The 26927-nt window shown below is 60.1% G+C and overlaps 6 protein-coding genes and 2 pseudogenes across 6 annotated transcripts; 5 read left to right on the top strand and 3 right to left on the bottom strand.

The window, feature by feature from the left end:
* Window positions 1-49: 49 nt before the first annotated feature.
* Window positions 50-917, top strand: ACA1_296610 (Type-1 histone deacetylase 1, putative; the record flags this gene model as incomplete). Its single annotated transcript, XM_004368259.1, has 4 exons — window positions 50-284; window positions 373-515; window positions 607-700; window positions 790-917. 4 exons carry the CDS (start codon window positions 50-52, stop codon window positions 915-917), a joined length of 600 nt encoding a protein of 199 aa, XP_004368316.1.
* A 337-nt stretch (window positions 918-1254) lies between these two features.
* On the top strand, window positions 1255-14919 carry ACA1_296600 (annotated as a pseudogene).
* Window positions 14119-15186, bottom strand: ACA1_296590 (annotated as a pseudogene).
* Window positions 15187-15836: 650 nt separating this feature from the next.
* On the top strand, window positions 15837-18433 carry ACA1_296580 (transporter, major facilitator subfamily protein; the record flags this gene model as incomplete). Its single annotated transcript, XM_004368258.1, has 9 exons — window positions 15837-16241; window positions 16358-16513; window positions 16617-16797; window positions 16887-16945; window positions 17047-17224; window positions 17319-17461; window positions 17557-17631; window positions 17763-18018; window positions 18144-18433. The coding sequence occupies 9 exons, from the start codon at window positions 15837-15839 to the stop codon at window positions 18431-18433; spliced, it is 1743 nt and encodes a 580-aa protein (XP_004368315.1).
* Window positions 18434-18632: 199 nt separating this feature from the next.
* Window positions 18633-19589, bottom strand: ACA1_296570 (TRANSMEMBRANE PROTEIN, putative; the record flags this gene model as incomplete). Its single annotated transcript, XM_004368257.1, has 5 exons — window positions 18633-18774; window positions 18872-18962; window positions 19042-19209; window positions 19278-19427; window positions 19583-19589. The coding sequence occupies 5 exons, from the start codon at window positions 19587-19589 to the stop codon at window positions 18633-18635; spliced, it is 558 nt and encodes a 185-aa protein (XP_004368314.1).
* Window positions 19590-20087: 498 nt separating this feature from the next.
* On the top strand, window positions 20088-23168 carry ACA1_296560 (P protein; the record flags this gene model as incomplete). The annotated part of the gene is made up of 9 exons (XM_004368256.1): window positions 20088-20429; window positions 20639-20857; window positions 21014-21173; window positions 21235-21412; window positions 21546-21772; window positions 21855-22090; window positions 22173-22566; window positions 22693-22878; window positions 22990-23168. 9 exons carry the CDS (start codon window positions 20088-20090, stop codon window positions 23166-23168), a joined length of 2121 nt encoding a protein of 706 aa, XP_004368313.1.
* A 168-nt stretch (window positions 23169-23336) lies between these two features.
* Window positions 23337-25839, bottom strand: ACA1_296550 (uncharacterized protein; the record flags this gene model as incomplete). Its single annotated transcript, XM_004368255.1, has 9 exons — window positions 23337-23409; window positions 23497-24014; window positions 24145-24245; window positions 24421-24510; window positions 24607-24714; window positions 24805-24925; window positions 25005-25088; window positions 25223-25387; window positions 25480-25839. 9 exons carry the CDS (start codon window positions 25837-25839, stop codon window positions 23337-23339), a joined length of 1620 nt encoding a protein of 539 aa, XP_004368312.1.
* A 578-nt stretch (window positions 25840-26417) lies between these two features.
* Window positions 26418-26869, top strand: ACA1_296540 (SH3 domain containing protein; the record flags this gene model as incomplete). Its single annotated transcript, XM_004368254.1, has 2 exons — window positions 26418-26616; window positions 26691-26869. The coding sequence occupies 2 exons, from the start codon at window positions 26418-26420 to the stop codon at window positions 26867-26869; spliced, it is 378 nt and encodes a 125-aa protein (XP_004368311.1).
* Window positions 26870-26927: the final 58 nt, after the last annotated feature.

Below are 26927 nucleotides of genomic sequence, written 5' to 3'. Positions count from 1 at the left end.
CGACGACGAGAGCTACGAGAACATCTTCAAGCCCATCATCCAGAAGGTGATGGACTGGTACCGGCCGGGAGCGGTCGTGCTCCAGTGCGGCGCGGACTCACTATCGGGCGATCGTCTGGGCTGCTTCAACCTCTCGCTCAAGGGCCACGGCGCGTGCGTCGAATTTGTACAGAGCTTTGGGCTGCCCCTCCTAGTCCTTGGTGGCGGCGGTTACACCATCCGTAACGTCGCTCGTTGCTGGACCTACGAGACTGCCCTCCTCTTGAAGAAGGACATCAATGACGGTACAACACCCCTACTACTCTCCCCATGCATTACACGACACACACACACACACACACACAGCTCAGCCTCACGCTCCATCTTTTCCAGAGCTGCCCTTCAACGACTACTTGGAGTACTACGGCCCGGACTTCAGACTTCACCTGTCGCCCTCGAACATGGAGAACCTCAACGATCCCAAGTACCTCGAGAAGACCAAGATCAAGCTGATCGAAAACCTCAGGAGTGTTCAAGTAAGCACTAGCCCTTTCCAGCCTCGCGGCTTGCCGTGCACGAGCTTACGTTCAACGTTGCGTCTCTTTCTCTCTCTCTCTCGCTACAAAGGGCGCGCCGGGAGTGTCAATGAACGAGATCCCGCCTGACACTTACCTCGGCTCGGACGACGAGGACGAAGAGGACCCCGATGCCCGCATCAGCGGTACATTGCCACGACACCTTTCGTGTTTTCGAAGCGCAGTGCTGCTTGGTTGATTACTCACATCTCTTGTCGTCCACCGCCCACCGCAGAGCGTCACAGGGACCGTCGCGTTGCGCATGACGCCGAGCTTTCCGACTCGGACGAGGAAGACGCAGGGCGACGCTTCGACGACGTTGCCTTTGACGACGACGATGAGGATGAAGAGGAGGAGGACTGAGAATTCCCATCATCGATCGGTAGTGGCCACACGTGGCCAACTACACTTAGACACACGCCAAGGAAAAGGAGTGGTGGGGCGGTAGAGGAACAAGACGAGATCAGTGCAACATCACCTCCATGAGGTCGAGGCCGACGATGCAGACGAACAGCGAGCGACACCACCCTCCTCTCCCCACTATTCTTCTTGTTGGTCGTGTCTTCAAGTGCTTGTAAAGCTTTGCCTTTTGGTCCACCAACGGAAACGGCCAAAGACAATTCTAAATTTCTACAAGTGATTTCGGAAACTGTCTTCGTTTGGCAGAAGTGGTACATTGATCTCTCAAGAGATTGAGAGGATGCGGCGAGGCCCCTCGCTGAGCGACTTGTCGCTTGGGCACATGGCCCCCGCCACCTCTTCCACTGCCATAGGTGAAGGGGTGGAGCATGAAGATGGCGGGCAGGCCACCACGCCGGTGGCGTTGATTTGCTTGCGCAAATTCGAGTATGAAAATGCGCTGCTCGACGAGATTGTGGAAGCCAAGCTGTCGCCCACACGCGGCGTGGCAGCTCTGCTCGGACCCAAGCGCACCCTTCACCTGGTCCTGCTTTCGGCCGTGCAGCAGAGCAAGCCCACGCCGCCGTCAGCCTTCGCCACGAACCACCAGGGCAAGCTCGTGGAAGGATTCCTTGTTCACGATGTCGAGCGGTGCGATTTACAATTTATTTATCTATTTAATGATAATTATTATTAATCACATCTGAATTTATGTTATTATTTTAATTGCTGGCTGCTACGCATTGCAACTCACGACCGGCTCGGAGCAGATTCGAATGGGCAGGTCCGATGGTGGTGGGCGAGCACGAGAGCAAACTGAGCGTGCTGCTGGTGACGGACTCCAAGGGCAGCCTGTGGGCCTACCAGGTGGCCGAGCCCTTCGCGCAGCACGCGTGCCACCTGCTGCCGCTCCCGGCCCAGCTCGACCTCGCCATCTCGCCTCGGGCCTACCTTCCCACCGTACAACACGCCGACATGCCCCAAGGTAAGAACTTGTGTGCGGCTCGACGTTGGCCTGACGACTGACCGCCGCCGCCGTTGTATCGACACCGCAGACAGCAATCGGCCGTCCATACCCTATGCCGAGGTGAGCCTGAAGCAGCTCAAGCACCTGCTCAATTCCAAGCGTTCCACCGCTCCTCGTACGCGCGCGACCGCCTTCTCCAGTCCTTGGCTTGTTTGCTTGGTTTGCTTGTTTGTTTGACGGCGCTCGCGGATCTATTTCTCAGCGGTGGAGGGCGAAACGATCGAGTTCATGAGCACCATCAAGGCCTTGGATAGCGTGCTGCTGGTCGTGCAGCAGACCGCGATCGTGCTCTCGGTGTCCGTGCAGCGAGGCGCCCTGGTCATCAACCTCACCCGCAGGTACTGGGCCACGCACTCACTGCGCGCCGGTGCGCATAGGGCAAACAATGATGGGCTGGAATCGAGTTCTCACGCATGTTGGTGGTGTGCGCCAGGTTCGCTCTGGGCGCGGCCTACGTCCACTTTGCGTGCCTCGGGCAGTGGATCTTTGCCCTCAAGTCGAGCGGCCACGTCGACCTGTGGGACATCTCCGGCTCCAAGCGGGCGCTCATCGATCTGCCCTCCTATCACCGGAAACACCAATCTCAGGCCGGTACGAACACAGCTTGCTTCAAGGCGACGCCACAGCTGAATCTGTTAACTTTTTCGATCTGATTTGATTGCGACGACGCAGACGCCACGGCAACGGAGGGCGACTACAAGCGCATCGCCATCTCGTGCGACGGCGAGTGGATATGCATCACCGACGCTTCCGGCAAGCTACTCGCCGCCCAGCTGGACCACTACTTCCGCCAGTTCCCCTTCGCCGTCGTACGTCATGCGCGTCGTCTTATTTGGGATGGTATGCGCGTCATCAACTCACCCTATTGTCGGCTGTTTGTCGCACGAAACAGAACCACCCGGCGGCTGCGCTGGTCGACTACCAGGCGACCTCGGCGCTCCCGCCCTCGCGCTACTCAGTCTCGGTGGCCGCCTCACATTCCATGTTCGCGGCGAGTGGCGCCACCCGCGGACCCGTGGCGGATTCGATCACCGCCGTGTCGGCCGCTCTCCCGCGGGGCCTCCACTGGCTCGATGACATGAGCGGCGTCGACGCCGCCGCTTCCGCAGCGTCCGGCGGCGCGGGCTGGGTGTCAGGCTGGCGCTCGGATAACGTTGGCACCGGTCCGTAGGCCTTACTTCCCCTGTCCCTGCGTTTGCGACTCACCAGCGGCCCTGGCCGTCTACAGACGGGCTGGAGCTGAACGGCTTCACGGTGAGCAGTTCGGTTACGCCGCGGCAGCGCACGATGACCTCGACCCCGTCGCGGCAGAATTCCTACTCGGCCTTTGACTCGCCGATGCTGCGCTACGGTTCCTTCACCTACGACGGCGGCGTCTCGCCCTTCATTTCCGGCACCTCGCCCACCTCGCTCGCCAAGCTCGCCGCCTCCTCTACTGAAAAGGTAACCTTATACTCCAGCCCCTCACTTCGATCGAAATCAAGCCCGTGTGGGTGACTGACGGTGGCCTTTTGGGCTTTTGCAGGACTTGCCCGAGGACTCTGACAAGCACCGCACGCGCGTGTGGTCGGTGCCGGGCAATTACCGAGATGACGGGGCGACGTCGGCGATGATGCCGCTGCTCACCGTGAGCCCGGCGTGCGTGATTGTCGAGGCGGAGGTCACTGCCGACGCCGGTAGTGCTGCTGACGGCAACGGCGACACCGGCAGCGCCCTGGGCGGCAGCTCCGGTGTTGTCAGCACTCAGCGCGGCGCGGCGCCGCTCAAGCGCAGGACCATCGTCGTCTACGAGCGCAAGAGCGGCGTCAAGCTGTGGGAGGGCAAGCGCGAGCCGGGCGTCGTGCTGCGCGAGGCAGACGACTCGTGGTATGTGCTGCGGCGCGAGGGACTCTTCTCGCTCATCGTCGGCCAGACCCAGGAGCGCCTCCTTCACAACATGATCATGGGCGGTACGCGCCTCACTCGCAGCTCTCTTCATCGCACCGGCGACCAGTTGATCTCACGCCAAAGCTTGTCCGCCCTCGCACACACGGCACACGACACACAACGACACACACGCACGCAGGTAACGCGATGCTGGCGGACAAGCTCTGTCGTATCAACGGGTGGGACATGGCCGCACTGCCACTCCACGCGCTGGAGTTGGGCGTGCGCTACCGTCAGATCAACGTCGTCCAGTCGGCCCTGGCCTCGCTCAGCCCCATGCAACAGCTCCCGGCCGGCCGGCTGCTCGCTCGCTTCGCCGACGAGCTGCAGCCGACCACCGACCACGAGTTCGCCCATTCGCTGCTTCAGATCGGTACGCACCCCTCCCCCTGTTTTGTGGCACTTTGTCCCGGCTCCACGCATGACACCGACGTGTGTGTGGTGTGTGGTGTGTGTGGTGTGTGTGGTGTGTTTGCAGGCATGAATTTCGTTAGCGATATCATCAAAGACAAGGCGGCGAAGGTGCATGGCGCCAATGCTCCTGCCGATGGGGAGGAGATGGAGCAGCTGCTCGAGTTCTCTCGCATCCTGGAGACGCTGCGCAACTCTCACCTCTCCGGCGCTCGTCCCAATCTCTCGCTATCCATCGACCAGGTACTACCACGGCACCACACACACCACACACACGCACACGCACGCACACGCACACACGCACACGCACGCACGCACGCACGCACGCACGCACACACACACACACACACACAACACACGCACACAAAGCATTGATGACTGATAAACAACACAGGAGATGGAGGACAGCAAGAAGAGCGACAAGGCGAGGAAGATCAAACCCCGCTCGCTCTTCATTCCGTCGGGAGCTGCAGCGGAGGAATCGAACGGGTCTGCTCTGCTGCGCATGTCCGGCAAGCACAAGCAAAGCGCGAAGCTCTGGGATGAAGTTCTCGACGGCCACATCGGCTTCGGTGGATTCGAAGAGCGTTGGGAGGTAAGTCACCTTCACCGTGTGTGTGTGTGTGTGTGGTGTGTGTGGTGTGTGTGTGTGGTGTGTGTGTGGTGTGTGTGTGTGTGTGTGTGTGTGGCCACTACCGAGAGTGCTCAACATTTGGTTTTGTTCGACAGCGCATGCAAGACGCGGAGGTGGTCAAGGAGGCCCTGCTGACGAGCGCAGTGTCTCGTGCGGTCGCCTATCTCCAACTCCGCCACTCGGACAAGCCGCGCCCGCAGGGCGGCTACTTCGCCTACTTCAAGAAGATCGGGTTCGCGCTCGTTTACCAGGCCGTGTGCCAAGATCAGGTCAGCCACCCTCGCGCCCCTGTGTGTGTCGTGTTCGTCGTGTGCGCTCTCAGTAGTAGTGGCTCACAGTCAGGGTGCAGGTGGAATTGGCCCGGCGAATCCTGCTCACGATGGGCGAGAATGCTGACGCTCACCTCCGTCTGCTGGCTCTTTACACCACTCGTCGCTCGGTCCGCACTCGCTTGCTGGAGGCCCTGCCCTCCTCCATCTGGTCTCCCGGTACGTGCAGCTCTTGTGTGCGTTGTGTCGTGTCGTGTCGTGTCGCGGTTGGCCTGACCACACAACGACACAACAGCGGAGCTCGAAACAATCGCATTTGCGAAAAAGCTCGAGCGGCTCTACCCGAATCCCTACTACTCGCTCGAGTACATCTCGCGCTCATCTTCCCGCCACCCCACCCTGGCCAGCTTCGCTCTGGTGCCGACCTACATACCCATTCTTCTTCATCTCCGATCGGGCTTGAACTGACCTGACCTGACCCGCCCAATGGTGATCCACGCACAGATGCCCGATAGCGCGGCGGGCCAGTCGGCCGAGCTGTTGCGACGGGCGGATGACATCGACGACATCCTGCCCCAGACGGCTGCCATGTACGGATTCCGCATCACCGGCACTCTGACGCCCGCCGAGTCGCCTGCGCGCCACAGCAGCGAAAAATGGGAGCGGTACGCACCCTTGCCACCCAACCACACTTCGACCGGGCACGCGTGGGGCCAACGCGATGGCGTGTGCGGGGTTGCTCTGCAGATGGGAAATCGCTCTGCCGCCGATGGTGGACACGGCCCACAAGCCCGAGGACGCGCCCGGCGGCGGGAGCGGCTACGTGCAGTTCTCCCTGGCGTGGGCCATGGGCTGGGACCAGCACACGCGCGATCGCATCCTGGTCGAGAAGGACGCCACCCCGGGCGGACCCGACGGCCTCGCCGCCGCCGTTGCCTACGCCGTCACCCACAACCAACCTGCGCGTCTCACCAAGGTTTGTACATTCCAGAGCTTTTTCTCGATCCATGTTGTCATCACGATTTCAACTCACTCGATCATATATGTGGCCAAATGATATATATATATATCTTACATGTTTCTATATAAAATTTTGAAGATCCTGCGCAGGTCCCTTCCGGGTGTTCCATCGAAGGACTTCGACCCCGCGCCATTGGTCAACGCAGTCGAGGAAGCCCTCCCATTGGGCACGGAATTTATGGTACGCTCGGCAAAAAGTCTGACCATCACCTGTGCCCAGTGGGGCGCTCACTCGACTGTGACTTCAAACAGAACGACCTCGCCGTGAACGAGCTGGCCCGGCACGGTCTGTTCCTGCGCGGAGAGAAGCGCAACGTGTCGGCGCTGCTGATCCGCCTGTGCAAGACGGGCCAGCTCTTCTCCCCGCCTCCCCGCCCGCGCCCCCTCCACGATGACGACGCCGACGAAACCGACGCCGACACCAAGTCCATGGAAGTCGTCCCGACCGTAGTCGTCGCCGAGGTACAACTACCATTCCGTTGTTGTTTGTGTGTGTGTGCGTGTGCGTGTGCGTGTGCGTGTGCGTGGTGTTGACATTGGCTGACGGTTGTGTGGTTTGGAACGGTGGCAGGGTGGCTACCTGACCGACGCCGATGTGCATGCAATCGAACGGGAAATGGTCACGCTGTGCGCGCAGCAGGGTCTAGGTCCGCTGCTGGTGGGCTTCGTGCGCAATTACCAGCTGGCGCTCACCGAAGACGAGGCCCGTGGGCTCACGGCCCACCTGCCCGAGGTGCCGCGCTGGCTCGACCTCTTCGTGCTCTTCCGGCTTCACTCCGATCTGGGCAAGCTGTCGCTCGCCAACGCCGCCTTCCTGCGCGATGTACGCACCACCTTTCGAGTGTGTGTCGTGTGTGTCGTGTCGTGTGCCGTGTTAATAACGACGTCCACCGCCTCATCTCCTTTTGTGGAATGATTGCAACGACAGAGGGACGTCACCTTGAACGACATGCTCAAGGAGGGCGAGCTGCTCTCGGTGTTGGGCACCCTGGCCTACGCTCCAGAGGGCGTCAAGGCCGTACTGGACGGCGACGATCTCAAAGACGACCGATACTCCGTCGATGCCCATCTGCTCTACCGCGGTACGCTCATCCTTTATTTACTATTTATTTAGATTTATTAACCTTGTGATTTGTTTTCTTGTGCGCGGCCAATGCAGCCCTCTCTGGGTATCCGACGTTGCAGCAGGCCCTGTTCCCCGTTCCTCCGTCCGAACGGTCCGACCACGCGAACGATGAAGACGTCGATGAAGATGCCTCACGAGGTTGCCTTTCTTCTCTCTATCCATCGTTTTCCTTTTTTTTTTTTGTCTGGCTGTTGTGTCGTTTCATTTCGCGTTGTGTGGTTTATGTTGTGTCATCTTGTACGTTGGACGATGTGTGTTTTTTTCCGGGTGTAGTGAAGTTCGTTGTTTCTTACACGGGCGTGATGTAGATCTGGAGTCGGGCAAGGGCGACGTCACGCTCGTGGAGCTTCTGACCGAAACGACGCCCTTCGCCGCGCAAGACATCCTCTGCACCGCGCCCTCGGGCAGGACCGAGGAGGTGCCCAGCTTCCGCAAGGCCGTCAACGACCGCACGCTGTCCGACGGCGAGGTGTGGGAGGACTCGCTCGACGTGCACTACTACCTGGCCCAGGCCCAGCCTTTCCACGCCTTCCACCGCATGCTCTACGCCGTCAAGGAGGCCCTGTCGTCCCCGCTCCTCGCGCCCTACATCCTCCCCGCCGCCCTGCCCGTCTCCTTCTTCACCCGCCCGCTCCGCGAGCGCATGCCCGACGCCGAGGGCATCATCCCCGTATCGCCCGATGAGGTATGCATACCTTGGCCCCAATTTGGCGACATTTTAACTTGACGTCCAATCACCGTGGTCCACTATAATCGCAGGAACGTTATCTCCGCAAGTACGCGCGTGTTGTGGCCCTTCGGCATGCAGGCGAGAAGGCAGTCGCGGGTATGTTGCACACACACACGATTTTTAATCCTCCCTCACTCGCGATTGGCCGACCAATGGCTAAACCTGGCCCAATGATGCCGCGCAGGTGCCTGCACGTGCTTCCTGCAGCTGTGTGGCCTGCCGTCGGACGACTTGGCCATCGACGCGCACGCTGCAACACGCATCATGCGCCGCACCGTGCCCACGCCACCGTCGCACCCGCTCCTCATCGACTTGTTCATGAACCTCACCGCCAAGGACAACTGCACCAAGGCGCTGTCCCTCCTTGTCGATGCGAGCAAGCAGGTCCGTATTCCTCTGAATCCTTTGACGCTCAAACGACCCACAAACACGACACGACACGCACACTAGGAAACGACACACACAACATATACGTACAGCAAGAGCCACCACACTCATCTGCTCTCTTTATTTGGGCTTGCATCTCAGGTCTATCACCGCCGAATCGACGCGGAAAAGGGAAGAGACACGCCTGTGGCGCCAGGCGAGGGCTCTGGCAAGGTATGGGAGCTCGTGGTCGCCTTCTGCCAGGAGCACGGACTCGCCATCTCCACCTGGTACGACTTTTTATAATTTTGATTTTTTTAATTATGTCTATTATTACATTTCACATATAGAAAATTATTTTATTATGTTCTTCTTACTCGTTCATTCGTGGTTGAGGTAATGTAAGAGCCAATGCCCGTAGCTGACTTCTTACTCAAACCCACAGGTATCTGGAGCAGTTGGCGGCGGCCGGGGACTGGATCACATTCCTGTTCGAGTCGCAGCGAGGCGGCTACCCGCCCGACATTCCGCTCCAGGTGGCGCGCTCCCAATTCGCGGACCCGGCCGTGGGCGCGCACCTCGTGCTCGTGCTCGCGCAGCTGGCCAAGACCAACCCGCGAGGCTCGACGGAGGTACCGTCACCTCCGTCCCGCCCTAACCCTCCATCTCTCCCCCGCCCTTGACAACCTACTAACGCACGACACACACGCACGACACGCACGCTCACCTAATTAGGATGGCTTCTGGGATCTGGTGCTGCTGGCGCAGAAAGCAGGCGCGCGAGCGTCGTCGCGCCTCCTGGCCGGCGCGGTGAGCCACGGTCGCCCGCTGCTGGCTGTGCTGGCGGCATGCGACAAGCCCTCGGGCGACGACCTTTACGAAGTCCGCTGCCTTGTTGCCTGGTAACTACCACTTGCTGCTTCTTGATTTTCATCCACTTTCTTTACTGACCATTTTGTTTGTGTGCGCACGACACACACGACACGACACGACACACGACACACACGACACCCTCATTGGTGACGCAGGCTTTTGGCATCGGCGTCGAGATTGATAGCGCACAAGTCTTCTTCGTCGACAAAGAAGAGTGAGAATGGAACCAACGGCAAAAGTCGTGGAGCCGGCCAAAAGATATCCGTCTCTGCGCCCAAGACGCTGCCTGTGGTGCGGACGAACCCCGAGGAATGGAACCTGGTAACCTCCTCCCTTTCCCTGTTCGCGTTTGGCACGATCGCCGCACGTGTTGTGTTTTTGTATTTCAGTGCCGATTGTCGCTGCGTCTCCTCCTCATGTCTTCGCACTGTTGTCGTGATTGGTCTCTCACCATGGCCGTGATCGCTAGGACGACCTCGCCGCAGCCGCCAAGTGGATGGTGGACGAGGGCCGCTTTCTCATCCTGCAGCGGGGCCTCCTTATCTTCGACCCACAGGGCACATTCCTCGAATACGTCCTCTTCCACCAGGTACAGCTACCGCTCCACACACACCTTGCCCCTTCTTTTATTTCTTTTTACTATTTCTATTATTTCATCTTCCTATTCCTGTTTTGTCCCTTTCCAGGCCTTCGCCCAATACCGGTTCACCGATGCTGGGCTGCACCTCCACCAGTTCATGTCCCTGCTCCCATCGTCGGCCTCCATCGCCCCTCCCCGTACAATTCCCCTCCCCAGCGATTTCATCTCGCTTCGCTCATTGTGTGTGGTGTGTGTGTACGCGGACAGAGTGGTGGCGCGGTCTCGGCCTTAGCCTGCTGGACGCTCTGCTGGAGAAGGCACCATCAGGCTACGAGCAATGGCAGCTCCTCTCCCTCGCCGCCCAAGCCAGTACCGCCGTCCCACCAATTACAGTTAATCTCGTCGATGACCCAGTGCTGACGTGGCTCTCCCCCCCCCGTGTGTGAAGATGTATCAGAGGAGTACAAGCGGCTCCACAAGCACTTTGGGATCCTTCGCTCGGCGGGCCTGCCCTTCCGCATGCTCAAGGGCAAGAGGGAGGACGTCGTCCACGCCCTGCTGGCCGGCGGCCACTTTGCGCTGGCCCGCGAGTTCGTCTCCGACGTACGTCACGTACTCCTGTGTCTTGAACACATTCCACACGCATTCCTCTCGAAGCTCACCGCCACGTCATCATGATCGTATAGGGCGAGGAGGGCAAGGAGATGCGGTCGTGGGTGACCGAGAAGGAGGTCCTGGGCAAGGTCGAGCACTACAAGAAGGCCGGCCTGTGGGAGCTCGAGCAGGAGCGCATCAAGCTCTGGAAGGTCCGTGACCACCTCGGCCCCACCTCCACCCACACTCGCATGCGGCGCACCGCTGACGATGTATGGCGGGTGTGTGTGTGGTGTAGGAGTGCCATCGGGTCGCGGAGCAGACCGACTGGGCGCCGGCCACCGTGGCCCGATTCTTCCTCCACCACGCCGACGACGCCCGGCGCCTGCGCAAGGTCCGCCCTTCGCTCCCTCATGCGTGTGGCCACACGTGTGGGTTCGTCTAACGTTAGTCGGGGCACCACGAACAGAACGTGAGCGAGCAGGCGCTGCTGCTGGACTTTGCAGTTTCGTTCCTCCGCCGCGTGTCGGCGGATGTCACGCCGCCCGAGTGGGCCACCCAGGGCTGGGCCACCCGCCCCATCACGCCCGAGTTCATCCAGGAGCTTGAGAACCGCGTTCTCCTCCTCAGCATCACCACCGAATCCGGGTACCACCTACAATTATTTTTATTATATCAAATTTTTCTCTTTAAGTTTATTTTTGTTTTGTATTTATTTATTTAGTTATTTATTTGTAATTTGTTTTTGAATCGTTACATTTGCTGGTGACGACCCAGTGACGGTTCGAGGGAGATCGGCGAGGAGGGCATCGAAGAGAGCCTGCTCGACGAAATCGTGGGCAAGCTCATCAACGAGGGCAAGCTCGAGAAGGCCGCCAGCATCTGTACCTTCGTCTCTCCTGGACTTCTTCTCACTTTTTTATGTGTCGACGCGATTGTCTCACCCACGCCCTCCAACACCACACAGGCAAGCAATTCAACCTCGAAGGCCGAGACCTGATGATCGTGCGCGCCATGAACGCCATCGCGGACGGCTCCGCTTCGGTCAGCTCTCTGCCCGCCAGTACGCGCACCCCGCACCCCCGCTCGCGCGCACCCGCTGACCCGTGTGGAGAATGCTGATCTCACACCGGGGTGGGGTACACCAGAAATCGTGGATTTGCTGAAGATCAAGTTCTACGGCCGGACCGACTTTGCCGAGGCGATGGGCAGCGGGTCGGGCACCACCGGCGTGCAGAAGGTCCTCGAATGGATGGCCACCCTCGTCCAACACTGCCGGTACTCTCCTGCAAGCCTGTGCGGTGTGTGCGGTGTGTGCGATGCGTGCGCGTGCAGTGTGTGCGGTGTACGAGACGTGGTGGATGCTGACGCTCTGCCGTACTCTGCGCACAGGCAACACGCCGAGAAGATTGTGGTGCAGTACAAGGTCGCGGTGCAGCTGTCGCTCCCGTTCGGGGACATCGACGTCAAGGACCCCTACAATCTGCTGCTCTTCCTGCTGCTCAACGGCAAGCCCCTCTTCCCGCTCATCGAGGCCTTCATCACCCACTACGAGCTCAACTACGCCAAGGCACTCTTTCGTTCGTTCGTTCTTCGTTCTTCGTTCTTCTATCGTTCTCACGCACGCACGCACCGCACACGCATCGCACACATCGCACACGAACACAGGTGGCGGTGCACATTGCAGATTCGTACTTCAAGGCGGTGCAGGGCCAGGCCCGAGGCGGGCGCCGCGTGGGGAGCCTCGGCACGTACAAGCCCTCGCCGCTGGGCGGCTCGAGCAGCGGCGGCGGCGGCGACGGCGGTGAGTCGCAGACCGGCATCGATCCGGCCTGGTCCGACGACGACTTTGCCCAGTTCGTGAACCTGTCCAAAGATCCGGGCGAGGTCGGCAACCGGCTGGTCTACCTCATCAACAAAAACAAGGACCAGATACCCCATGAATGCGAGGTATGTGCGCGTGCAGTGGCGTGTGTCGTGTGTGTCGTGTGTCGTGTGTCGTGTGTCGTGTGTCGTGCCTGACGTGTGTGTGTGTGTGTGTAGGTTGAGCTGTTGGTGCGGGCACATCACTGCTTCGCGCTGGCGTGCAACCTGCACGGGTCGGAGATGGTGCTCCACCTGGTGAAGGAGCGCGTGACGACCTACGTCGAGGCCAGGGCCTTCAAGCTGCTCGTCCGGCTGCTGACCGGCATCAAGGCCTACGACCAGCTGCGCTACATGCTCGACATCCTCATGCAGTACGACCAATTCGAACAGGTACGACCACCGCACCCAGCCGCCCACTCGCCCGTCTTCGCCCTCTCACGCGCTTCGTGTGTCATTGTGTCGTGTGCGGTCGTGTTTGTCGTGCGTGTGTCGTGGGTGTCGTGTCGTGCGTGTCGTGTGGTCGCGCAGCTGCTGATGCGGAGCGCGTATCGCGGGACGCACGTGGACTCGCTGGAGTTCCGGATGGCCATCAGCAAGTACCTCATGTCGTTCCACTCCCACGACAAGGAGAAGATCATGATGATGTTCCTGGCCTTCAACATGCACCACGAGATGGGCGACTTCCTCAACAACCAGGTACGGCGCTGCGTGCTACGTGTGCGTGTGCGGTTATGTGCGTGCAGCTCAGTCCTATATTCGGTTGGCAGGCGCTGGAGGCGATGGAGAAGGCCAAGGCCTCGTGGGGTTCGCTGCTGTGGCGCGCTGCGCTCAACGAGGCCATGGGGCACCATCTCGACGCCGCCGACAACTACGTCAAAGAGCGCTCTTTCAAGTACACACGCACCACCGCACACGCACACGCACCACCGCACACGGCATGCTCACGTTTTTTTATATATATATTTCGAAATATCAGTACGGCGTCGCAGTGTCTGGCGTGGGCGTCGCTGGTCGGGGTGCAGCTCCAGTTGGGTCCCGAGGTGCGTCTGGTGGGCCTTACCCAGGCCGAGGCGCGCAAGACCATGGGTCTCCGGCCCTTCCGTGAGGGCATCACCCTCGCCCGCGCCTACGACCTTCACCGCCTCAAGTATGTTGTCATCGTTGTGTGTGCGTGTGTGCGTGTGCGTGTGTGTGCGTGTGTGTGTGTGCGTGTGTGTGCGCCGTGCGTGCTCACCTCGACGTTGTGTCGTGTGGTGCGCGCGCGCAGCGAGTGGTTGCCGGCGGTCTACCAGCATGTGATGGTGGTGGGCCAGACGGCCTACGTGGAGGAGCTGTGGCAGCACCTGCCCTACGACTCCTCCCTCTACGCCGACATCGTGCACCGCTTCAAGGCCGACCCGCAGCGACAGGTCCACACCGCCAACTGCAAGAAGTTCCTCCTCTCCATCTCCGACAAGTTCATCGCGTACGCGCTTCTCCGTCGTTCGCTTTGCATTCCTTGCATTTCCTCACATTTCCGGCCTTCTGCGCAGGTTCGATCTGGCGCGCGAGCTGGGCTTCGACGACGTGCTGCACCAGCTGAGCACGCAGCACCCCGAGATTGTTGAGTGGAAGACCACCCAGCCGGGCGCTTCTTCTTCTTCTTCGTCGTCCTCCTCTTCGTCATCTTCCCCATAATCCCAGTTTGGTGCGTTTCTCGAGCAAACAACCGCATGTTGTCGCACACACCACCGCACACGCGACTCAGGAGTCTGTTGGCTCGGCCTCCGTGGCGCCGGCGTCTGGTCGCTCGCCCGTGTCCGCGGCGGCGGCAGTGGTGGCGGAGGTGGCAGTGGTGGCCACGCGCTTTCGCTTGACCTCGCCAAAGTCGTGGTGGTCGTAGCTCTCCGGCCAGAGGTCGATCCGCTGTACCGTGCACAGGCCGCTCTCGGCATTGACCGCGAACGACACGTTCATCACATCGATCGACACCCCGTAGGTGCCCTCCCTGTGGCGCCGCTTCATGTGCAGCGTGCGGATGTCCAGTGCCAGCACCTCCTCGATGCACCGCCGCGCCCGCTCCCAGTCGCCCCGAAAGAACCGCAGCTCGTCGGCGTAGCGCCGCAGGCTCGCCACCGCCTGGTCGCTCATCTCCACCCGCAGCCGGCCCTCGGCGCCCGCCTCGCGGCTGTCGGTCTCTACGAGCCAGTCGGCCGTCACCGCGTCGGCCAGGGCGTCGTAGCGGGCGATGTAGGGCTTGACGTCGAGCACGGGCGTGTTGTGGACCAGATCGACGCCGGCCAGGTGGAGCGTGTCGCCGTCGATGCGCTCGATGCGGGCCACGCTCAGGCCCACGGGGCACGGCCGGTGCGGGGTGCGGGTGGCCAGCATGCCCAGCTTGCGGCCGCCCAGGCGCGGCGGGTGGATCTTGTTCTGGGGGTGGCCCGCGTTGTTGTGGAAGAGGAAGACGAGCCACACGTGCGAGAAGCCGTCGAGCCCGACCAGCGCGTCGCGCGGGTTGGTGAGCGCGTCGGTGCGGCGGAGGGTGAGCCGCCCGCGCGATGAGGGGACGAGGAGGCCCTGGCGCGGGGTGCCGTGCCGCTCGAGGAAGCACGACTCGAAGAGGCCGATGGGCTGCAGCGGTACGTGGTCGAGCGGCATCTTGGAGCTGCTTGATGATGACGACGACGACGACCCTGAGGCAGAGCCCTTCTCCTCCATCTGCTGGCGCTCAGCGGCGGCTTTTCGTCGCCGCTTGCGTCGGGTGGGCTGGGCCTCGCCATCGGTCTCGGTTGTGGTGGTGATGGGTGCATTCTCCATTTCCATCTTCATCTTCTCTTCCATGATGGAGGGATTGTGCTCGTCGATGAGCGCGGGCGGTGGTGGGTGGGCTTGGCGGTACTCGAGGAGGTGGGTGGTGCAGAGGGGCCAACCGATCCATTGGCTCCCGATTTGGAAAAATCGTGTCATGCTCTCATCTATCCCCTCCCCCTCTGGCGCTAGTGCATTTGCCCGTGCCGGAGGACAAAGTGGGCACCGTGCACCGCCCGGCAGCGAATCCACCTCCATCTCCAGTGATTAAATTTGTAATTGACGATTTATTTATTTCTTTTATTGTTTTTCTTTTCCAGGATGTCGACAAGAACAATCTAAACAAGGATGCAGACTGCACCATGCTGCTGGTGGTGATGAAGAAGAGAAAAGGCGTAGGAGGGGCGCTGGGTTGCGAGTCCTTGCGCTCAGGCTCAAGCACCATTACAGCCCTTCGCATTGGGGGAGCTAAAACAAACTCCCCCAACCACTAAAAAGACCGAGGTTCGGTCGATATATCTGACGCACCGCAAAAAAGCCCGTCACCCAAGCCCCGCTCCGCCAGAAACACTCCAACGAGTGGTCAGACCGCACTCACCACTTGACACTCTCGGGGCACACAACACAACACAGCACAGCACCACAACACAGCGCAACACACAACCAAAGCGATGCAAGATGGAGCGCTGTGGAGGCAGCAGCATGCGTACCACGGCGAAGACGACGACAATGACGATGACACACCGCCGTACGGGGTGGTGGAGTGGTACGGCGGGCCGTTCATCACCACCGCCAACCACAACTTGAGCGTCAACGACGACTGCGATGACTACGAACACACGGAAGGAGTGATCCCAGACGAAGATTGGCGGAAGCACGAAGATGACAGAGACGGTGCCCAGTGGGAAACGGAAGCTGCCAGGAAGAAGAAGAAGGGCGAAGAGGGTGGGTGGAGGGAGGTGGTGGCGTTCTACCGGTCTGCCGAGGCGTGGCGCAAGCCCAACCTCATGTACATATTCTTTTCTTTCTTTCTCTACATGCTCGCCTTTTCCTACTCATCTGCCATGATCCCCCTCGTACGTGCCCTCTCTGAATTTATTTATTTTTATTCTCATTTTTTAAAATAAGTTGTTTGTTATTTGTTATTTTTAAATGAAAATTATTTGTTTTATCTAATTATGGTATGCGACAGGTGGTGACGGAGCTGTGCGGTGGCGACGTGAGCGCTGCATCGTCGATTCAGGGCTACCTCTCGGCCGTCAATGCGGGCACCACCCTCGTCACCGCGGCGCTGCTGGGTCTCATCTCCGATCGCTGGGGCCGCATTCCCTGTCTCCTCGTCTCCCTCGTACGCCTCACAACATTCCACCCACGACCATCGTCGACAATGTGTTGACGACGACGATGACTATCGTGATGGCGATGTTGACGACGATTGTGGTCGCACACAGGTGGGGTTCGGGGTGGACATGGGCGTGCTGGCGGCGGCGCCGGTGCTCGGGTGGGGCGTGTGGCCGCTCTACGTTTCCCGCGCGGTCGGCGGCGCGTGCTACGGCTTCTACACGGCGGGCTACGCCTACATCGCCGACATCAGCCGCGCCGAAGACCGCTCCAAGAACTTTGGCGCCCTCGGTACGTCGTCGGTGTGGTCTGCCCGATTCGCACGACGCCCTGCCGCTCACCGGGGGGGGGGCTCGAACGGGTGTGCACCAATCGTGCAGGAATTGCGACAGGGCTGGGGTTCATGGCCGGGCCAACAGTGGCGGGCTATCTCGGCGAGGTACGCATCGCCCAGAAAGCCAACCGCTCGCGGCGACGACACTCACTGCGTGTGCGTGTGCGTGTGCGTGTGCGTGTGCGTGTGCGTGTGCGTGTGTTCAGTTTGATTTGGCGATACCGCTGCTGGTGGCGGTGTTCTTCACGACGATCAACATCCTGTTCGTGGGGTTCGTCATGGTCGAGTCCAAGGGCGAGGAGAAGAAGCCGTGGGAGTGGCGGCGCCTCAACCCGCTCCGCTCGTTCTACATGCTCCTCGAGAGCCGCCTGGCCTTGGGCGTAGGTGCGTCTCACACACACCCTCCAGCACGCTGTCGAGCTCTCACTGACCTGCGCGGTGTGTGTCGTGCGTCGTGTGCGTCGTGTGTGTCGTGCAGCCCTCACATATTTCCTGATGTTCCTGGCCGAGGAGGGCTTGATCGCGGTCTTTGTGTTGTTCCTCAAGTACCGGTTTGGCTGGGGTCCACTCGACATCGGCATCTCCATGTCCGTGTTCGGTCTCACCTACTGCGTCTCCCAGGTACACCTGAGCTGCGTCGCAAGGCGCACGGGCCATCACGACTTGTCCGTCACTCCGCTAACCCGAGCGCGCTATTCCCCCCCCCCGTTCAACAGGGCGTGTTGATTCGCTATCTGTTGCCTTGGCTTGGCGACCGCAAAACACTTCTCCTCGCCATGCTCATCGATGCGGTACTCAACTTGTCTCTGTTCCGCTCAGTCTCTGCTGTTCTCCACCTGACACACGGCACGACACGACACGCACACGACACGCACACGACACGACACGCACACGACCAACGACACGACACGACGACGACCAGGTGAGCAGCTGGCCGTACGCGCTGGTGCCGAGCGGGTTCTACCTGTATCCGATCATGATCTTCCGCAGCATCGCATTCCTGGCCATGCCCGTGAGCAAAGGCATCATCTCCAAGCAGTACGGGATGGCCCAGCAGGGCGAGCTCATGGGCGTGCTCTCGGGCCTCAAGACCATCACGGCCTTCATCGGCCCGCTCGTGTACAACACCCTCTTCACCTACTTCACCACCGGCGACCCCTGGCCCACCAAGGACCCCGGTACGACCACTCGCCTCCATTGTCACTCTTCTTCGTTCCAACCCTGCTAACCGCACACACCGCACACACCGCACACACCGCACACACCGCACACACCGCACACACCGCACACACCGCACACGCAGGGTTGGTGTACTATATTGCTTCGGCGAACTTTTGCGTGGCGTTCCTGGCGTGCTGTCTGGTGTTCTGCCTCTTCCCCGAGACGAAGGCGAACAACAGCAGCAGCGGCAGCAGCAGCGGCAAGTCGTCCACCGGATATGTGACGGTGGACGACAACGGCTGGGAGAGCGACTTCGGGGTCCTCGAGGGCGAGCGTCTGCGCTCCGACATCGGCACCCTGCGCGAGGCGTACGGCGACTCCATCAATGGAGACGAGGAGCCAACCTCGACACGTGTAAATAATAGAATGTAATCGCACAAAAGAGTATAAATAATAACAACAAAATCGATAGAAGAACTCTGATCCAATCATTACAATGATCGTTAGGGGGGCGCCTGATCGTAACCGCAAGGAGAGACGATGAAGTGTGGTCTGGAGGAAAGGCCAAACGGTTGTTGGCTGGTAATGACGCCAGTGGCGATGGTGGTGATGGCGATGGTGATGTTTTGGCTCAGAAGCCAAGAAGGCCGGAGAAGGGCGCGTAGAGGAACGGCGACAGCGCGAGGGCGAGCACCTTGGCCAGCTCGACCAGCACGTACGCCAGGTGCAGCCAGCTCTGCGACTTGGGCAGCGGCGTGCCCTTGATGAACATCCTGACCATCATCATTACCGCACGACCGAGAGAAAGTGAGCGGTCGCACAGGAGAGAGGTCTGTCTTCTGTATCATCGGCCACGCAGGGATGGCGCACCGAGCGCGTGCGTCGAGGAGCGGCTGCAGCCAAAGGGACTGCAACGCAACGATCACGACGGGGGCCAGCCAGACGCCGGTGACGAGCGTGCCTGGCGCGTTGCGGTGTGTGTGAGTGTGGCGCGCGGGGAATTGATGTCGGCGCAGGGGTGGTGGTGGTGGTGGGTGTACTGGGCGAGTGGGCGACGATGTCCTTCACGGTGAGGAGGAACGCGGCGAGCGCGAACACGATCTCGACGCGGTTGAGCGCGTGGAAGACGTTGCGGCCCACGTCGAGACCCACCACGCGCGTGATCAGGTCGGCTCTGAACTTGACCCAGGACTCGAGGAACGAGATGCCTGTCATCGTCACCACCACAACCACATCAGTAACGAAGCATACACATCTTGATGTGTACGAGCTGTACCGAGCACCAAGCCCAGCCACACGAAGCTGAGTGCGGCGTGTAGGAGATGCGTAGCTGGCAGCTGGCCAGCGGGCACTGGCTGCGCCTTGGCTGCATTGTCAGAGTTGAGGATGAAGTAGCCCGCTACGGCAGCTCCCACCACACCCGCGCCTGCGTCGGTCACCTTCAACCATTAGCCTTCGGCCAATTTCGATTTGATCAAGGGAAAGTAAGCGTGCCCAAGAAAAAGGAGACGTTGGACTTGGGCAGTGGATTGATCTTCGTCGTCGTCGGCTGCTCGCCCGCGCTCTGCTTGCTCGCCCCACCCTTCATCTTGACTTTGTGGTTTTTATTTTATATTCGGCCTAAATGTACGCAACATTTCCGTTTGGCGCCAATTCGCGGAAACTTAAGGTGGCTGCCGCGGGTTGCAGTTCGGGAACTTAGTCGCGGTAGTGCAGCAGCCCACTTCTCATCTTCTACTTCGCTCCCAGCCTCGACATCTTGTGCCGCCGCTTCTCTCTGCAGAGCTCAGCACTCGCACTTCCTGCTTGATCACAACCGCGAATCAGTCGAATTCCGATTCGGCGTGGGGCGCGTTTGATTTCGGCGCAGGTGCCCACATTTCATTCTCTGAGCATTTTGCTTCAAGGAGTCCTGGCATCGTCCACGTTCAGCCGAAGTTCGGCCCTCCGGCGCATCTTCAAGGCTTGCCTGCTCATCGAGCAGCGAGGAGCCACACACGGGCGCTAACGCCACGCTACGTCACCCACCTTACAGCAACCCGTTATTAATAATCGATCAATCGGCTCCTCAACAACGACACGGGAGATGTCCACCTCCCCGCCATCTTCGAGAGATGTCGAGAAACAAGATAACAACGAAAACGATTCAATCCTGCGCGCTCGCTCCACCCATTCCGTGGACTATGGATCGTTCGACGGCGATATGGAAGAGATGGAGGAGATCGAGATGGACAAGCTGAGGAAGCGCGACAAGCCCAAGATGGTGTTCCCCTTCAAGCGCTTCGGCATCTCCGTCCCGGGGGCCATCAAGCCGCTGCTCACCTTCGAGGCCATCAAGATCACCATCATGCTCGCCTTCTTCTTCACCGCCTTCGCCTTCCTCTCGTCCCAGAGCGAACCCGACGACTCCGACACCCACCTCGTCGGCGTCTCCGCGACTCAGCGCTTCATATCCTTTCCTGCCGCCCACTCCCTTCCCTAGATGCGCTGTGTGCGTGTGCGTGTGCGTGTGCGTGTGCGTGTGCGTGTGCGTGTGCGGTTGGAGATAGTGGTACTTCGCCTTAACTTGCCTGTAACGTCATGAACTTCACGATAAGCGAAAATCACGTCGAGCTGGAGACGCGCATGTCGCTACAGAAGCTGCTTAACCCGACGCGCAAGATGGAGGACGTGTTCTTCCGCCTGCAGAGCCAGTGCTCGCCCGCCGGGAACGATTCGTCGGAGTGGGTCGAGGTCGACAGTCTTGTGGTGGAGCTCGACCACGACTCTGAGCTGCACGGCAAGCACTACTTCACGATCCCCGAGGAGATACGCGAGTGCCCCTCGCTCCGCATGGTGGTCCAGACCAACAGCACCGTACCCGCTCACTCTCCCTTCCCTTCTTTCGCGCCTTCGTTCTTTTTCTTCGCTTTCGCTTTTTGCCTTCGTTTTCGTTCTTTGCGACTCCGGCGAACGAAGAGACCTCTTGGTTGGCTGACCTGCCCGTCTTTGGCGCGCGTGCGCACGTGGCAGAGGCCGATAGCGATGCAGCTGCAGTTTATCCTGCTCAAGGGAGTGGTCAGGGCCGAGATCACGCTGGGCCTGCTCATCCTCGTGGCCGTCTACGCCATCATCATCTTGGACCTGCTTCACCGCACCGTGGCTGCGCTGCTCGGGTCCTTCTTGGCCGTGGGTATGTCCCCTGTCATTGTGGCTCTTAATATATAAATTCTAATTGGGCCAATGAACAACAGGTCTGCTCTCCGTTCTCCACGAGCGACCGAGCTTCTTGACGATCATGACGTGGATCGACTACAACACGCTCAGCCTGCTGTTCGGCATGATGGTCATCGTCGGCCTCCTGCGCGACACCGGCTTCTTTGAGTTCGCTGCCGTCAAGGCCTACAAGATCGCCCAAGGCAACTTCTGGAAGTACGCACCCTCCTACACCCGCGCCTGTCCCGGCTCTCGCTCTGCCGCCTCAGCGATTCACCGCACTCCCCTTTTCTTTTCTTTTCTTTTTCCATATCTTTTCTCTCCTTTCTTCTTTTGTCCCACAACACAGGCTGCTGGTCGTGTTGTGCTGCTTCACGAGCGTGGTGACGGCGTTCATCGACAACGTGACGACGATCCTCCTCTTCGTCCCCGTGACCATCAGTTTGTGCAAGGTGACCGACCTCGATCCGCTGCCCATCATCGTCGCCGAAGTCATCTTCGCCAACATCGGTGGAACGGCCACGGCCATCGGCGACCCGCCCAACGTGCTCATCGTCAACGGCTTCGAGAGCTCCGGTACCTCCGCGTCGCGCATCGTCCACGCTCGCTGCTGCAGGCGACACTGACGATTGACGCTTCGTTTTCGTTGGTGTGCCAGGGCTGGTCAACTTTGGCAGTTTTGCCATCCACGTGGCGCCCGGCATTGTGCTGATCATCGTGGTCATGTTCTTCTTCCTCAAGTACCTCTACCGCGACAAGCTGCGGCGACAGCCCAACACGAAGCGGCTGAAGGAGATCGCCATCTGGAAGCTCACCGTCGAGAAGATCCGGGGCTACGAGGGCGAGGAGGAGAAGCAGATTCGACGCAAGCTCGAAGATCACGTCAGGCAACTCGTACGCTCTCCTCTCATCGTGTCGCGTGTCGTGTCGTGTCGTGTCGCGTGTCATGCTGACACGTGCTCTTTTGGCGCTAAAGGAAACGGCCGCGCTAGCCCGCAAGCCGATGACGGTGAACCTGGGCGAGACGGCGCAGAAGGTCGACGTCAATGAGTTGGAGCGCAAGTACATCATCACCGATCGTCCGCTCTTCTACAAGTGCGTGGCGGTGCTGGCCGGCGTGATCAGCCTCTTCTTCCTCAACTCCTTCGTCGACACGCACCTGAGCCTGGCCTGGATCGCGCTCATCGGCACCATGACGCTGCTCGTCCTGGCCAACGTGAAGGACATCAACGTCGTTCTCGAAAAGGTGGAGCTCGGCACGCTGCTGTTCTTCGCTGGTCTCTTTGTGCTGATGAAGTCGCTCGAGGAACTCGAAGTGATGGCCTTCATCGCCAACCACACGGCCTCCCTCATCGCACACGTGCCCGAAGGTAACACACACGCCACACACACGCCACACACACGCCACACACACGCCACACACACTAATTCGCAACACCGTATCGAGTTGCTGCTGACGCCCCATGGTGGTGGTTGACGTGGTTGTCTGTGTGCAGGCAACACGCGCCTGGCGGCGGCTATCATCATGATCATCTGGGTCGGCGGCACGGTGGGTGCGTTCATCGACAACATTCCGTTCACGCAGACCATGATCCCCATCGTCCTGCGCCTCACCAGCGGCGATCTCGGCCTGCCCCTCACCCCCCTGGTCTGGGCTCTCGCCTACGGCTGCTGCATGGGCGGTACCGCACCACCATTCCATTTGCAACACGCGCCACACCACCGCACACACACACGCGACCGCACCCGCACACACGACGGCGGTTGCTCACAACAAGCTGCGGCGACCTCAGGTAACGCGACGCTGATCGGTGCCTCGGCCAACGTCGTGGCGGCGGGTCTGGCCGAGCAGCAGGGCTACAACCTGTCGTTCAACTATTTCCTCAAGACGGGCCTCCCCTGCTGCATGCTCTCGCTCGCCATCGCCACCGTCTACCTCCTCGTCACCCACGTCCTCATCCCCTGGTACTAGGGGACAAGAGGGTGCCAAGCCATCTTCTTCTTCGACTCTTCCACTCTCTTCATTCTCTCTTCGTCGTCATGGTGTATTTCTCTTCGTCTTCTCTGGTGCCCCCAGGCACAATAAGTTATTTATTATTTACATTCTACGTTGGCCAGCCCGCTCGAGGTTTGGTGATGGTTAGGGTTCGATCCACACAAACTTGTGGTTCGCCTTCTCTCCCTTGTGCTTGGCGTGTGCCAGCAACCGCTCGCTTTTGGGTTTCCCCAGAGAGAACAAACACCAGTCAGAAACACGACCGCACACGCACACGCACACGCGCAAGAGAAAAAGAGTGTACCTGTAGGCGAGGACCTGGATGCGGAGGTTGCAGATGTCTCCGAGGAGGTCGAGATAGCGCAGCTTGGCCTCCCGCTTCTGTCGGCGCTCGGCAGCGACCACCCGCTGCACGACGCCCTGGTCGTGGGCAACGACGTGCGCCGCCGCTGTCGATTGTTCCTCGTCCTCGGCGGCGTTGGCCGCCGCCAGGACTTCCTTCCGCCGGTCGATCTCCGCGTGGACCTCCTCCAGCTGCTGATTGCTCAGATCCATCAGCTCGGCCGGCTCCGGCAACGCGTTCTTCTTGTCGTCGTCATCGCCGCCATCATCATCATCATCATCACCTCCCTCGTCGCCATCGTCCTTGTCGCCTTCGCCCTGCTGGTGCGCTTCTCCTTCGAGCTTGGCGGCGGCCTTCTCCTGCCGCTTGCGTTCTCGCTGGAGGCGCTTGTCCTCGGCGGCCTGCTTGCGCTCGCGCACCAGACGAGCGTTGATCTTCTCCAGACTCGCTTCGTCCAGCGACCGCCGCAGCTCGTCCACCTGCGGACACACAACACACACAACCCACACAACACACACAACACACACACACGACACACACACCCAATAGTCAAGCGACCGCACACGCACCAAAGAAAAACCCACAAGGAGGGTAGGCGTGTGGTCTTACCTCGATGAGAAGGGAGGCGAGTTCGTATTCCTCGCGCGAGGCGGTCTTCTGAAAGCTCTCCTCCTGTGATCGAAGGTACTGCAGGTCCAGCTTTTGCTGGTCTGTGATCGCACACGCACACGCACACGCACACACACACGACACACGACACACGACACACGACACACGACACACGACACACGACACACGACACACGACACACACGACCGCACGCGCGCACACATAGATGAGCAGCCAGCCGAGCAGGTTGTTGGGGCGTGTTGGCTAGAGTCTTACCGTTCTCGTGGCCCAGACGCGCAACGTCGGCCTGAAGCTTCTTTACCTCGTTGACCAGGATGTCCTTCTTCACGCGCAACTGGGCATACCCTGGGTAAGACAGCGTAGCATGTGTGAGTGAGTGACCAGGTGCGCGTGTGCGGTGGCGTGTGCGGTGTGGCGTGTGCGCACACACGGATGGTGCACCTTGCTTGAGGGTCTGCAGCTGGCGGTCCTTTTCGTGGACGAGGACCGTCAGCTGCCCGCTGCTGGCCTGCCCGCCTCCTCCCGCCGCAGTGGCAGCCAACAGGTGGGCTGCTCGCCGCACACGCCACGGAACCCGAGACGACGTCAGGCGCCGCGATCAAGGCCAAGCCGGTGGTGCGGGAGTGAGTGAGTGGGTACCGTCCAGCTCGGCCACGCGCTTCTTGAGCACTTCGTTCTCGGCCTCGGCCGTGGCCGCCCGCTTCTCGGCGCTCTGTCTCTGCTCGCGCTCGGTGTTGGCCTGCCGCTCCAGCTCGCCCACCTGCCCCAGAATAAAATAATAAGAAAAAAGTTTGAGCTCAATTCGCGCAGCCCAAGGTTGGCGTAGGGGGGAAGGGTACCCGCGAGTGGAGGAACGTCATGACCACCTTGTCGGACTTGATCTGCTCCATCGCGTCCTCCCGACTCGAGAACTCCTCCCACTCCTGCGACCGCACACGCACGACCGCACACACACAACGCACCGCACGCACGCAAACACGACACACACGGTGCGCATACAGCAGGTGGTCGGTGGTGGGCTCTCAAGAGAGTGTGTGTGGAATGCGTGGAATGGTACCTGTGCGGTGTGGGTGGTGCGTTTGAGGAGGAGGCGCAGGCGTTCGTTTTCGGCCCGGCACTGGGCCAGCTCCCGCTCGGCCTCGCGCCGCTTGTCGGCCTCCCGGCCTCCTCCTCCTTTGCTGCTGCTCCCCTCGTCCGCCGCTCCCTTCTTCCACCTTAGCACCTGCAATCCCTCCTCTCCATCAGCACCGCACACACCGCACCGCACACGCACACGCATACGCACGCACACGCACACGCACACGACACACGCACCTCCCAAAATGAGGGTTCTTCGTCTGATGTGCGCCTGCCTTGCATGTGCTGCTGATGCTGCTGTTGGTGGTGGCGCAGGGCTTTGGCTTCGAGCCGCCGCTCGGCCAGGTCGGCGAGGGCGTGGGCCAGCCAGGTGTGGGCCACGGTCAAACGGGCGTCGGCCGCCCGCTCGTGTGCGAGGTGGGCCGCGCGGGCCGACTCGAGCGCGGCGTCGTTGCGGGTCTGGAGCTGCATCACGTCGCGCTCCCACACGCGGCTGGCCAGGCGCAGCTGGAGGTCCATCTGCTCGGCGCGCATGGCCGCCTCGTGCTGGGCTCGGCGCAGCTCGACCAGGGTGCCCGACACGACCCGCTCGACCATTTCCACCGCTTCATTGGTCGTGCTGCTGCGCTGGCTGCCGCCACCTGTTATCGACGTAGCGGCTTCATCTTCTTCCTTCAAATGAATTGAAGATGTATTGTGAGATTTGTGGCTCGCTTGGGGGGCGAGCTGAAGTCGTGAAGAAGAAGTCTTAGAAGGGGGAGAGATGGTGCAAACGTACGTTGGGTACTGGCGCTGGCGATGAAGCTTCTCCGCGCCCCTGGCCACGGGGCTGTTGCAGATAGGAACTCATGTGGCGCGGCTGGTTGTTGTGGTCGATGTATGCACACAGGCCTGGTGACGTGGTCGTCTTCGTCGTGCTGCCCGAGGCGCTGAAACCTCCCTCACCAAACGCAACAAACAATATTGCTCTATTTCCTGTCTATTTCTTTTCTAAACATGCCTTACAAAAATTTCGTTTTGGATTTGAGACCTGTTTCGAAAAAGTCCAAATTAAGCAAGCTGGGCGTAGGGGCGTGGTGTCTCCGTTCAACTTCAACCTCAACAGCAAGCACCACAAGAAAGCAAGGACTTCAGCCAACTGTCAGACAAAAGGAGGGCAGAGGAGCAGCAATAAGATGGGCGACGCTGAATCGGCACACGTGTGCTTGTGCGTCACGCTGTACAACTTCCAGGGGCAGAACGACAAGGAGCTGTCGTTCACGAAGGGCGAATACGTGAATGTGTGCAAGAAGTTCTTCAACTGGTGGGGCGGCGTAAGCTCCAAGGAGGGCCGCAGCGGCTACTTCCCCAGCAACTACGTGCAAGACATCCGTGGTTCGTACGCAGTCCGGGGCCTGCCACTGTTGTGCTAGCATGATGCCAACGCATGGGCTTGTGCTGGTGTACAGACAAGCAAGAGGCGAAGAAGCTGTTGGCTCTCTACCCCGTATTGTTGAAGCCCTGGGAAGCGCCGAGCGAGGAGGGCGACCACATGGTGTCTGCCACTGCCGGACTGGTCTTCACCCGAGGGAAGGACGCCCCTACCGACGGTACTCCTCTATTCACTGTGTTGAAGAAGCAAAGATGACCTCAAACTGACGTGCCGTCCACGCAGGCAAGGGAGCTGCGAACTCAAAGTCACAAGC

The sequence above is a fragment of the Acanthamoeba castellanii genome (assembly GCF_000313135.1).
Source record: "Acanthamoeba castellanii str. Neff unplaced genomic scaffold scf7180000084777, whole genome shotgun sequence".
Lineage (NCBI taxonomy): Eukaryota > Discosea > Longamoebia > Acanthamoebidae > Acanthamoeba > Acanthamoeba castellanii.
Note: the sequence above shows the minus strand (reverse complement) of the source record. Positions and strands in the feature narration are given on the sequence as shown.